The 12,500-nt window shown below is 44.4% G+C and overlaps 1 protein-coding gene across 1 annotated transcript in view; it reads left to right on the top strand.

Moving 5' to 3' along the window:
* Positions 1–12,500, top strand: part of LOC120563702 (nuclear pore complex protein Nup160-like) — a 28,394-nt gene that overhangs the window by 12,185 nt on the left and 3,709 nt on the right. Inside the window, exon 8 of the mRNA XM_039808062.1 lies at positions 11,263–11,363. Within this exon, the coding sequence (XP_039663996.1) occupies positions 11,263–11,363 (101 nt within the window). The remainder of the gene's footprint in view (positions 1–11,262; positions 11,364–12,500) is intronic.

The following is a 12,500-nucleotide window of genomic DNA, read 5'->3' on the forward strand; positions in this document are numbered from 1 at the left end:
TGTTGTTTATGGAGAAATAGAACCAAGGAAGCGAGTCAGGAAATGCAACGCTACCAAGCCCATAGACCGTGACCAAGCCGACGTAGCTTACATTTTAATGTTTAAATCGAGGCCTGCCACTTATCAGCCAAACAAAAAGAGGGGGCTACACAATAGCCAATCAGAAAATAGCACTATTTTATCTGGGTAAGATTTAATGCAGCAACCAATGAAAAAAGCAAAGCATACAGACACTTCCCTAAACATTAGCGCATTCAAAGACCAGAGACCCAAAGCGGGGCTCTGAGTCTATCAACAGATCTGACATCTACCGTATCAACAGAGCAATCACGTAATGCACAGCAGACTATGGTGCAGGTAGATTATTTTCTGAAATATATTGACTATTATAACTTTATTTTTCTCAAAGTATCACAACTCCAAAACTCAGATAAAACAGATATATTTTGAATGTGCACAAAGTTTTGAACATGAGCAGAAATCTTTCTCCTAACAAATCATATTATTACAGTCCAGGGGTTTATTAATTCATTAAAATGAATTAATGTATCGTGACGTGAATAATTGTCATATGCACATTTAAGGAGGGTTACTTCCTCAACAAAAGATGCAAAAAGGGGAAGAGTTAAATGATGCTAGGCTACATGTGTGCTGACTCAGATATAATTAGAAAAGTCAATCTACAGAGAATAAATGAAAGCAATACAGAATGCCTGACCTAACTGCCATATATTCCATTATGTTTTTATATTTGGATTTTAATCTATGTTTACCTTTACATAAAGATTTCCAGCATAAATTGATTCAGAAAAATGTATAAATAGGTGCATGCAAAATTCACCAGAATGCAGGAAATGAAGAAGGTTTAATGCTCCAAAATTTTCTGGGGAGGATCCCCAGACCCTCCATTATCATAAGTAACCATGCAGAAATTGAATAAATACTTTGTATTTGGTTGAATTGTCAGTGCCATGTGTCAAAATCTTTTCTTGTGTAAATCACAGGCAATTATTAACAACAAAACACTAATAATAAAATATTATGAAACACCCCTATTCCTGCGACTTGTCCAACCCGCCAACAATCTATGATCTTTTTTTTTTTTTTTGGGGGAGGTGTCACTCTTGCCTGTCTTCAAAACTTGAGAGCCCTGTCAATGGCAAAGCACTGCTACAACACACACAAGTTCACCATAATCTACTAAAGAACTACTTCCATGTCCGTTCTGCAGGTATTCAACGCTAAGTGTGAAGTGTGTCCTCATTTAGAAGAAGTCTCCCGGCTAATCCTGCCTTGTACTGACTGAAGTCAGAGAAACAGCTAGCTAGCTCATGTAGTCCTTACCTAGCTACTGAGCATGTAGTCTTACCTAGCTACTGAGCATGTAGTCTTACCTAGCTACTGAGCATGTAGTCTTACCTAGCTACTGAGCATGTAGTCTTACCTAGCTACTGAGCATGTAGTCCTTACCTAGCTACTGAGCATGTAGTCTTACCTAGCTACTGAGCATGTAGAGCATGTAGTCCTTACCTAGCTACTGAGCATGTAGTCCTTACCTAGCTACTGAGCATGTGCGACTGAAACCAAAGATGTTCCAGCAGTGAGATGTCTCACTCTGGAGCTGAAACAGAGACCTGAACACAGGGTGAAAAGAGGAGCTGCAGCAATGTGCAGTACAACCAAAATATGGTGTTTTTTGATAATTAAACCATGTAAACCTATTCTGGTACAACCTCTAAATACCATTATGAACCTGAAAATGAGCAGAATATGAGCACTTTAAACTACTTGCTATGAACAGCGCTCTGCAACATTAACACGTGACTGGATGAGACGGTGTATCGTTACTTCTGTTTCTCCGTGCTGCCTTCAGGGAAACGGGACGTCAGAGTATCACCTTAAATAAACTCCGTACTGCAGATGTCTTTCTGTAGTCCACCTTCAGAACAGCTGACCCTCGTCAATAACCTCCCCGTCACATGACGACAGTCAGATACACCGCGGCTCTCTCTTCCTAACTCCTTCAGACCTTTCCTTGGCCTCATGACGTTTACCATCGGGCTTAATGAGGGAAAGTGGTTAGGAAAGGACATAGGAGGCCAGAGGGTCAGGGATGGGATTAGGAATCTTAACTCATGCTAGATTACACCCAGTTTACAGTTGATATGTTTAAGCACCAATCAGATGGAACCTTCACTTATCTTCTTCAATCAATCAATCAAAATGTATTTATAGAGCACTTTAAAATCCAAAGAGGACACAAAGTGCTGTCCAGTAAAACAATAAAATTAATACATAAAACCCTAAATACAAAACTCACACGACCCATTTAATACAAATAAAAACAGTAACAAACCATACAATGAACCAATACGATCAATATAACCAAACATGAATTGTCAATTTCAGTTTTCCAAGGCCAAAGAATAAAGGTGGGTTTTAAGAAGAGACTTAAAAATAGACAGTGAAGATGCACGGTCCCCTTTTAGCTAGCTTTTATCAGGTGATACATTCATGTCCCAGGTGGTTCATGTCATAAAGTTTGTATTTAGTATTTAAAATAAATCTCTTAATTAAGTGGTTGTGTGTAGCTTCACAACAAAGAGGAGAGGAGAGGCGAGCTGAAAGAAGAAGTGAAGCTTTCTAGAGCTGGACTCAAACTGGCAGCCAATCATTACATCATTCTGTGTGTGTGTGTCTGTGTTTATGTCTGTGTGTGTGTGTGTGTATTCTTTTATACCTTTGTTCTTTTCTTACAGACTTTGGTCAGATTAATGTGTGTTTAAATGTTCTCTAGAAATCAACTTAGCTTACTGAAAGTTAACATAAGAAACATTTTACAGAGATATGTTGCTTATAATAATTAATCAGAAATCACAATCAACACGTGCTGTATTGTTTATGAATAATGTTTATTAAACAGACAATAGATTATAGATATAGACCAATATATAATAAGTTTATAACACTGACAACACACACACACAGACACACACACATACACACAAACAGATGCACACACATACACAGACACACATACATACAGACAGACACATAAAGTGATAGTTAACATAAAGGTAAAATGATTTGTAATAAAACTCTTAGGTGACAGTAATGTTAAAAAGTGAATTCCCAACATGTTAAACTATTAAACAAATGTCCCCTAAAAGAGCAGCCCCCCCACCCTATAATCACACACATCCACAACAACATCAAGAAAAGATCAACTAACTCAATATATATACACACAATATAATATATATATATATATATACACATACACACAACATACTAATACAGACGAGGGAACACCTGCACCCTGTCAGGATCAACGGTTACCTTCTAACATTCAAAACTTATTTAATATTATTATAATAATAATCATTGGGTATTTATTTAATATTATTATTGTCACAAACCGGCTCATGGCCTGTGGCAAAGAAATGAGGGGACACCAACAACAAGTATAGGCCAATCAAAAAGATACTTTATTATAAATCAAAACTATTAACTTTAAACAAAGAAAAAGGAATGAGGTGTGAGAATGTCATAATGTAAGGTGTCTGTAAAGTGCACGGATGAGTGAATCTGTATGGGTGTAAATGACTGAGTGGAAACTAAGTAAAACTATAAAGGAACAAACAAAACAGGTTCATACCTGGAGGAGCAGAGAGAGAAAACAGAGTGGTTAGAAGCAGCTTAAATACCCTGAGCCCAGGTGGCTCCAATCACTAACGACCCTCTGCCTGTAGGAGGAACCTCCCCTGCACTGCAGAGGTGGGGTCGTAACATTATAATAATAATCATTGGGTATTTATTTTATATTATTATAATAATAATCATTGGGTATTTATTTTATATTATAATAATAATAATCATTGGGTATTTATGTCTTATTTCCCATCATTTCTGTTTGTTGTTTCTGTAATCTCTCTCTCTGTCTTTGTGTTCTAGTTTAAATGTGTTCTCTGCATGCATGTGTCCCATCTCTTGTTTTAAAAGCCAGTGTATACCAGGCTGTATTAAAAGCCAGTGTATACCAGGCTGTATTAAAACCAATGATGAAATGATCATATATGCATATTAAGGTTGTTGTGTGAGCTGAAAGCTGTGCTCCTCTCCGTGTCCTCAGGTTCACAGCGACTACAGCAGCACAGAGCATCCAGCAGCAGGACAACTGAGCACTGAGCATCGCACTTTGAAGAAGGTGGAGTAAATCCCAAAGGGCTCCATGTACACTAACACAGTTCTCTCTGTTGAATCACACTGATAATCATCTCGGTTAGTAACTGCACACCAGTACTCCCCTGCGTCTCCACTGAGATATTAGAGATAATCAGCATACCTTCATTAGAGTACCTGCTCACTCTGCTCATGCTCTGATCAGACGTTACACTAAAGATTCTTCCCTCTGTTCGGTTCGACACGATAAACCAAACATACCACTTATCCCAATCTGTGCATCTGAGAGTGACTTCTTCTCCCTCTGAGAAGACTCTACACCTGGGGGTCCAAATTTGGGGCACACAAACAGACGGCGATACTCTAGCCTTCTCTTAGAGGCTTCACGGTAGTACTGACCTGAGTGATTTAACATTAGAGATGAAAACACCAGCGAGTAGTTTTGGTCTACTGAAGAAACAGTCTGGTTGTGTAGTTCTAGGTCAGTGTAGGGCTCCGGCTCAATCCAACGTAGTGGTCTGGTCATCCAGTGGAGTCAGTGATAGTGCACACGCAACACCAGCGGTCTCTCCCACTGAGCCGTAAGATTACCTCAGCGGTAAGAACAACTTTACAGTGTGACTGCTAACACACTGCTGTTGGTTCATCACCAGACAGTTGTACCATGTAAGGCTCTGTTGCTGTGGCGTTGGAAACCACGAAGAGCTGATGTGTTTGTCACCACTTGGTATCTTCCTCTAACATTGTCCACCACTTATATGTCGTCTTGTCCCCAAAGCTCTGCTCCATGTTTCCTCCAAGTCCTCTTTGAGCCACTGGATATCAGATTATCAGCTGCTCCCCAACATGGCATGTCCACTGTTCCTCAGAAGTCTAAGCCGATATATCTCCCTATCTGTCAAAATTTTTCCCCAATCTGTTGAAGTACAAACAGTAATAGTGAAGTTGTTGTCATGTGTCACGTTGCCCTCTAGTCCAACACTCCTCTAGGTACCGGCCAGAGTCTGAATGGATCAGGTTGAGGATGAATTGTAAGGAAATGTTCACCCACAGCGTTGACAAATTAGTTGACAAAGTGTTCTGGGTACTGAGGCTGTTGGACCCAGAAGGTCAGAGGTGACCACAGGATAACTTCTCCTCACCAACAGATCTGGAGATCAGGCAGGAGTTGGTGTTCTCGGGGGAGCTTGAAGGTGTAAGAGTCTCTCTCTTTCCCGTAGGATGATGATCCGGTTCTTGTGCATGGATGTAGTTGATGAGAGCAAACAACCCAGGAAGGAGAGCTCCTGTGACTGCAGCCATTCTGCTCTCCAAGATTGACAAACACTGACACCACTCAGCTCACCTCAGCCACCGCAACCCTCATCAGATCACCATGACCCAACCCTCATCAGCTGCTGCTCTTTATCTGGTGATATCACACATGACTTCTTTATCTCATGTCAAACGTTGCAGCATCAGCTCTCTCTGTCCAGTAATCAATGTGCTTTACAGCAGCTCTAAAACCACAGAGGCTGATGGGTCTTCTTTTACTACTACATTTCAGAGAAATATTCTACTTTTCCCGCCAGACATAAACCGCACCACTGTGGCTCCTGCCCCTTTAGTCTAACCCCTGCCTGTTCTACCAGGTAATAGCACCTGGGCTCTTTAGTCTCACACTCAACCTGTTCTCACCAGGTAATACCCCGTGCCCTTTAGCCTTAACCTCCTGTTAGATATGACACGCTAGTTTATAGTGCTGTGTTGTCATTGTGGGTGGTCGTGCATCATTAGTCTCGGCCAGAGTCTGGATCTGCCAGCCTGAGTCATAATTACTATGAGCTGCTGACTTTCACATCAACAGACACAACCACAGGGAAAGGTAATATGGCTGTGATATTGTGCTACATCAACCGAGCTTACAGACACAACTATATGTGTCTTTTTCTACAGACATGTGGACTCTGTCATAGTAGGAAACAGCCAGTGAAATTGATAACCTTAACAATGGCTCAGTTCCATCAAGTTGTCCCAAGTAAGATATTTCCAGTGAGTCAGCATGCCCAATACCAGGACCCTCCTTAATGGGAATGCAGCTCATCATTAATGGTTTAATACCAGGACCTCCCTCGTATGGAATGCAGCCATCAGTAATGGTTAGCACCAGGCTCCTCTCCTAACGTGTAATGAGCATCATTAATGGATACCAGGTTCTCCTAAGGAAGCCATCAGTAATGGTTTACCACAGACCCCCTCTAAGTGAATGCAGCCATCATTAATGGTTTAATACCAGTCTCCTAAGTGAATGCAGCCACTGACTAATGGCTTCTATCATCAGGTCTCCCTAAGTGAATGCAGCCATCGTAATGGTTTACTACCAGGGCCTCTCCTAAGTAGAATGCGCTTCATCATTAATGGTTTAATACTTCAGACCTCTCCTATGAATGCAGCCATCATTAATGGTTTAAATACCAGGACCTCTCCTAAGTGGAATGCAGCCATCATTAATGGTTTAATACCGGGGCCTCTCCTAAGGGGAATGCAAGCCATCAGTAATGGTTTAATACCAGGACCTCTCCTAAGTGGAATGCAGCCATCAGTAATGGCTTAATACCAGGCCCCTCCTAAGTGGGAATGCAGCCATCAGTAATGGTTGGTAATATTCAGGCCTCTCCTAGGGATGTGGAGCGTACCTCAGTAGTGGGTTTAATACCAGGCCTCCTAAGTGGAATGCAGCCACTGCAATGGTTTAATACAACCGCTGTCTCCCTAAGTGGAATGCAGCCATCATTAATGGTCTTAATACCAGCACCCTCTCCATGTGTGAATGCAGCCATCAGTAATGTGTTTAATACCGGTGACCTCCTAAGTGGGAATGCAGCCATCATTAATGGTTTAATACAAGGGTCTCTCCTAAGTGGAATGCAGCCATCATTAATGAAGCTTAATACCAGGGTCCTCCTAAGTGGAATGCAGCCATCAGCTTAATGGTTTAATACCAGGACCCTCCTAAGTGGAATGCAGCCATCATTAATGGTTAATACCAGGACCGGTCTCCTAAGTGGAATGCAGCCATCATTAATGTAGTTTAATACCAGGTGCCTCTAAGTGGAATGCAGCCAACAATACAGGTTTAATAACAGGCCTCTTAAGTGATGAGCATCAGCACTTAATGGTTTAATACCAGGGTCTCTCCTATGTGGAATGCAAGCCATCATTCCAATTGCTTAATCACAGGTCTCTCCTATGTGGGAATGCAGCCATCATTAATGGTTTAATTACCAGGACCTCTCCTAAGTGTGGAATGCAGCCATCATTAATGGTTTAATACCAGGCCTCTCCTAAGGGAATGCAGCCATCAGTAATAATGGGTTTAATACCAGGACCTCTCCTAAGTGGAATGCAGCACATCACAATGGCTTAATACCAGGCCTCTATGGAATGCCCCAGCCATCATTAATGGTTTAATACCAGGGCCTCTAAGTGGAATGCAGCCATCAGTAATGGCTATCACTACAGGACTCTCCTAAGTGGAATGCAGCCATCAGTAATGGTTTAATACCAGGACCTCTCCTAAGGGGAATGCAAAGCCATCAGTAATGGTTTAATACTCAGGCTTCTCCTATGGAATGCAGCCATCATTAATGGATTTACTACCAGACCTCTCCTAAGGAATGCAGTCATCAAGTAATGGATAAATACCAGGGCCTCTAAGTGGAATGCAGCCATCACTAATGGCTTAATACCAGGCCCCGGAAATACTGGAATGCAGGGTCACTGCATCCATGTAATGGTATTTAATACTCAGGACTCTCCCCCCCCCCACCAACCCCTTATCACCCTCCTAAGTGGAATGCAGCCATCATTAATGGTTCAATACCAGGGCCTCTTAAGTGGGGAATGCAGCCACTGCAGCCATGGTTTAATAACAGACCTCTTCCTATGGTAATACGCCCATGAATGGGTTTAATACCAGCAAGTGAAGGAATGTTCATCAGTAATGGTTTAAATACCTGGTGGATTCTCCTAAGTGGAATGCAGCCATCAGTAATGGTTTCAATACAGGACTTCTCCAAGTGGAATGCAGACATCAGTAATGGTTTAATACCAGGCCTTCTCCTAAGGTGGAATGCAGCCCCCCAAGGTTTTCATCATTAATGGTTTAATACCAGGCCTCTGTGGAATGCAGCCATCATTAACGGTTTAATACCAGGACCCTCCTAAGTGGAATGGAATGTAGGCTCAGGCACACAGCTAGCTAAAGGAAGGGTAGGAGCTAGACACATAAGTGTTTGTGTATATAACTCTGTGTGTATAAACTCTGTGTGTGTGTGCGCTGTTCGTGTTCAGCGGGACCGTCGTATGTTTGAGTTGTGGGATGCCTGGGGCAGAGGTCCGGCTGGTCTCCAGAAACAGGTCAACTGTTACCTGGCTGCTCTAAACTGTCTCCGCTTCATCAGACCTGAATACGCTTTGGATTGTCCAGCCAGCTGCTGGAGCCACGGTAACACACACAGAGACACACACACACACACTCTGATAGAGATACACCTCACACACACATACACATGCACGCGAACACACAGAGATACACACACACCACCCAACACACAGATATCACTTACACACACACAGAGACAGAGGAATATATGTGTGTGTAGAGCATAGATGTATGTATGTATGTGTGTATATACATACATACATACATACATACCAACATACATATTGGAGTATTAGACCATCCATGATCCCTGGTAGGTACAAAAAGCCAAACACCACAGTATGAGAAACATCATCATAACACATGATTTTGCACCACCACGCTTTTTACTGTCTTCACAGTACTGTGGCTAGAATTCAGGCATGGGGGTCGCCGGACAAACGGTCCGCGGCCCCTTAGACCCACAAAATTAAAAAATTTCTCATCAGTCCACAGAATTCGCTTGGCCAGTCAATGTGTCCTTTGCAAATTTCAACCTATTCAGTACATGTCTTTCAGCAATGGACTCCGTGGGGCTTCTAGCTGATAGCTTAGCTTCACATAGCCTTCTTTTGATCGTGGAACTGTACTAACGGATAACTTGTAGTCTTTTGATGTTCCTGGGCTGACCATTGGTTGAGCCTTGATGACATCTTTGGCTATTCTTGATCCATCTCAATGGTAGTTGACCGCTTTTTCCCACGCTGCTCAGGCTCTGATGCCATTTCAAGGCATTTGGAAATCATTTTGTCTGGAGCAGCCTCATAATTTTTTGCACTTCTTCTTTATGTTTTTCCTCTTCAATCAACTTTTAATCAAAGTCCGCTGTTCCTCAGAGCAATGAATGGAAAGACCCATTTTCCTGAGTATTTCAGTGTGAAATGCACTATAAACCAGCATGCGTACTTCCTTCCTTCCCTTAAATGTGGGCCATAATTGACGCACTGTGTCTTCACAGAATCAATCACCTCACTAAGTGAAAACACAACACTGCCTATTATTTTGAACATGCCCCTTTCAATTACAGATTCAATTACACAGAATGAGCAGCATGCATATCATGCACTGCTTGGTCTGTTGGTTTTCTATGACTCTACAACACTTAGTAGAAAATTATTTGCTATGTAGAAAGATCACTTCTCCCAAAAAAATGTGATTTATGAGGTTAGTGATGAAGACTGCTATTATTTTGAACACAACTGTATGATTGAGATAATTCAGGAGTGTTTGTGTTTCAGTACGAGCGCCGGAGCTGCCTCCGAAGAGGAACTCTGATGGAGAGTTTTCCGGAACCAGGTGACTTCAACAAATACACACACACACACACCTTTCACCAGCAGCCTCAACCACAAAGCCAGACGCTACACACACTAATACACACACACACATACACACCCACACACACACACACCTTCACCAGCAGCTCAACCACACACACACCTTCACCAGCAGTTCCTCAACCACATAATACACCTCACCACCAGTAGCCTTCAACCACACAGACACACAATACCTTCACCAGTAGCTTCAACCACACTGGTGACACATACACAACCTCACCAGCAGCTCCAACCAATATCAATAATATCATCACATACAACACAACTTCACCAGTAGCCTCAACTTCACATAAATACATATCACACGTCACCAGTAGCCTCCTGGCATATAACAACATCATTATATCAACTTCCACCAGCAGCTCCACACGCGACACACATACACAACGTCACCAGTGCCCTGCCTGTGAACACACAATCATTAAAGCCATTTTAAACTAATAACATACGATCTTTGGCACGCTTACTGCTGATGACTTGCTGTCTGTGTGCTGATGACTTACTGTCTGTGTGCAGCTGATGACTTGCTGTCTGTGTGCTGGGTAATTGCTGTCTGTGCTGGTGACTTGCTGTCTGTGTGCTGGTGACTTTGCTGTCTGTGTCTTGATGACTTGCTGTCTGTGTGCTGCTGACTTGTTGTCTGTGTGCTGATGACTTGTTGTCTGTGTGTCTGATGACTTGCTGTCTGTGTGCTGCTATACTTGCTGTCTGTGGGCTGATGACTTGTTGTCTGTGTGCTGGGTGACTTTTGCTGTTCTAAAGGTGACTTGCTTGTCTGTGTGCTGGTGACTTGCTGTCTGTGTCTTGATGACTTGCTGTCTGTGGCGCTGATGACTTGTTGTCTGTGTGCTGATGACTTGCTGTCTGTGTGCTGATGACTTGCTGTCTGTGTGCTGATGACTTGTTGTCTGTGTGCTGATGACTTGCTGTCTGTGTGTTGATGACTTGCTGTTCTGCCGCCGGCCCGCAGTAAGCGCCAGGTGGACATCCTGGAACTTAAGGACCTGGAGAAGGAGTACATCCTGTCTCGCAGCCACCCACGCTTCAGCACCACCTCCGGGCCGGCCGCCATCGCGGGGTACAAAACTGATCATTTACCTTCATCATCAGAAAGCTCTTTATTACAGAGCTGCACCATACGAGGAAAATATGTGGTGACGCTTGAATATCTAGCTCTAACGCCTTGTGTGTGTGTGTGTGTGTGTGTGTGTGTGTGTGTGTGTGTGTGTGTGTGTGTGTGTGTGTGTGTGTGAGGCAAGGCGCCCCCCTGAGGAGATGGTGTCCCTGTTGGTCCAAACTGGGCTGTTTGACTCTGCTCTGTCCATCTGTCAGACCTTCAACCTGAACCTGACTTCAGTCTTCGAGGGTCTCACCTTCAAGTACGTTTACCTGCTTCATGACATCATCCGAATGAGAACCGTTCTTCAGACGTAACGGGTCGGCTACGCGTCGGAGTAACGTCTGAGAACCGTTCTTCAGACGCTACGCGTCGGAGTAACGTCTGAGAACGGTTCTTCAGATGTAACGGGTCGGCTACGCGTCGGAGTAACGTCTGAGAACCGTTCTTCAGACGCAACGGGCCGGCTACGCGTCGGAGTAACGGGTCGGCTACGCGTCGGAGTAACGTCTGAGAACCGTTCTTCAGATGTAACGGGTCGGCTACGCGTCGGAGTAACGGGTCGGCTACGCGTCGGAGTAACGTCTGAGAACCGTTCTTCAGATGTAACGGGTCGGCTACGCGTCGGAGTAACGGGTCGGCTACGCGTCGGAGTAACGTCTGAGAACCGTTCTTCAGACGCAACGGGTCGGCCACGCGTCGGAGTAACGTCTGAGAACCGTTCTTCAGACGCTACGCGTCGGAGTAACGTCTGAGAACAGTTCTTCAGACGCAACGGGCCGGCTACGCGTCGGAGTAACGTCTGAGAACCGTTCTTCAGACGCAACGGGCTGGCTACGCGTCGGAGTAACGGGTCGCCAGGCTGGGCCGGAGTAACGTCTGAGAACCGTTCTTCAGACGCAACGGGCCGGCTACGCCCCGGAGAACGGGTCGGCTACGCTACCGGAGTAATCGCTGGAGAACCGCTCTTCAGACGCAACGGGTCGAGCTACGTTGCCGGAGTAACGGGTCGGCGTACGCCGGAGTAACGGGTCGGCTACGTGCCGGAGTAACGGGTCGCCTACGGGCCGGAGTAACGGGTCGGCTACGCGTCGGAGTAACGGGCCGGCTAGGCGTCGGAGTAACGGGTCGGCTACGCGTCGGAGTAACGTCTGAGAACCGTTCTTCAGACGCAACGGGCCGGCTACGCGTCGGAGTAACGGGTCGGCTACGCGTCGGAGTAATGTCTGAGAACCGTTCTTCAGACGCAACGGGTCGGCTACGCGTCGCAGTAACGTCTGAGAACCGTTCTTCAGACGCAACGGGCCGGCTACGTGTCGGAGTAACGTCTGAGAACTGTTCTTCAGACGCAACGGGCCGGCTACGCGTCGGAGTAACGGGCCGGCTACGCGTCGGAGTA

Source organism: Perca fluviatilis, chromosome 8 (genome assembly GCF_010015445.1).
Source record: "Perca fluviatilis chromosome 8, GENO_Pfluv_1.0, whole genome shotgun sequence".
NCBI lineage: Eukaryota > Metazoa > Chordata > Actinopteri > Perciformes > Percidae > Perca > Perca fluviatilis.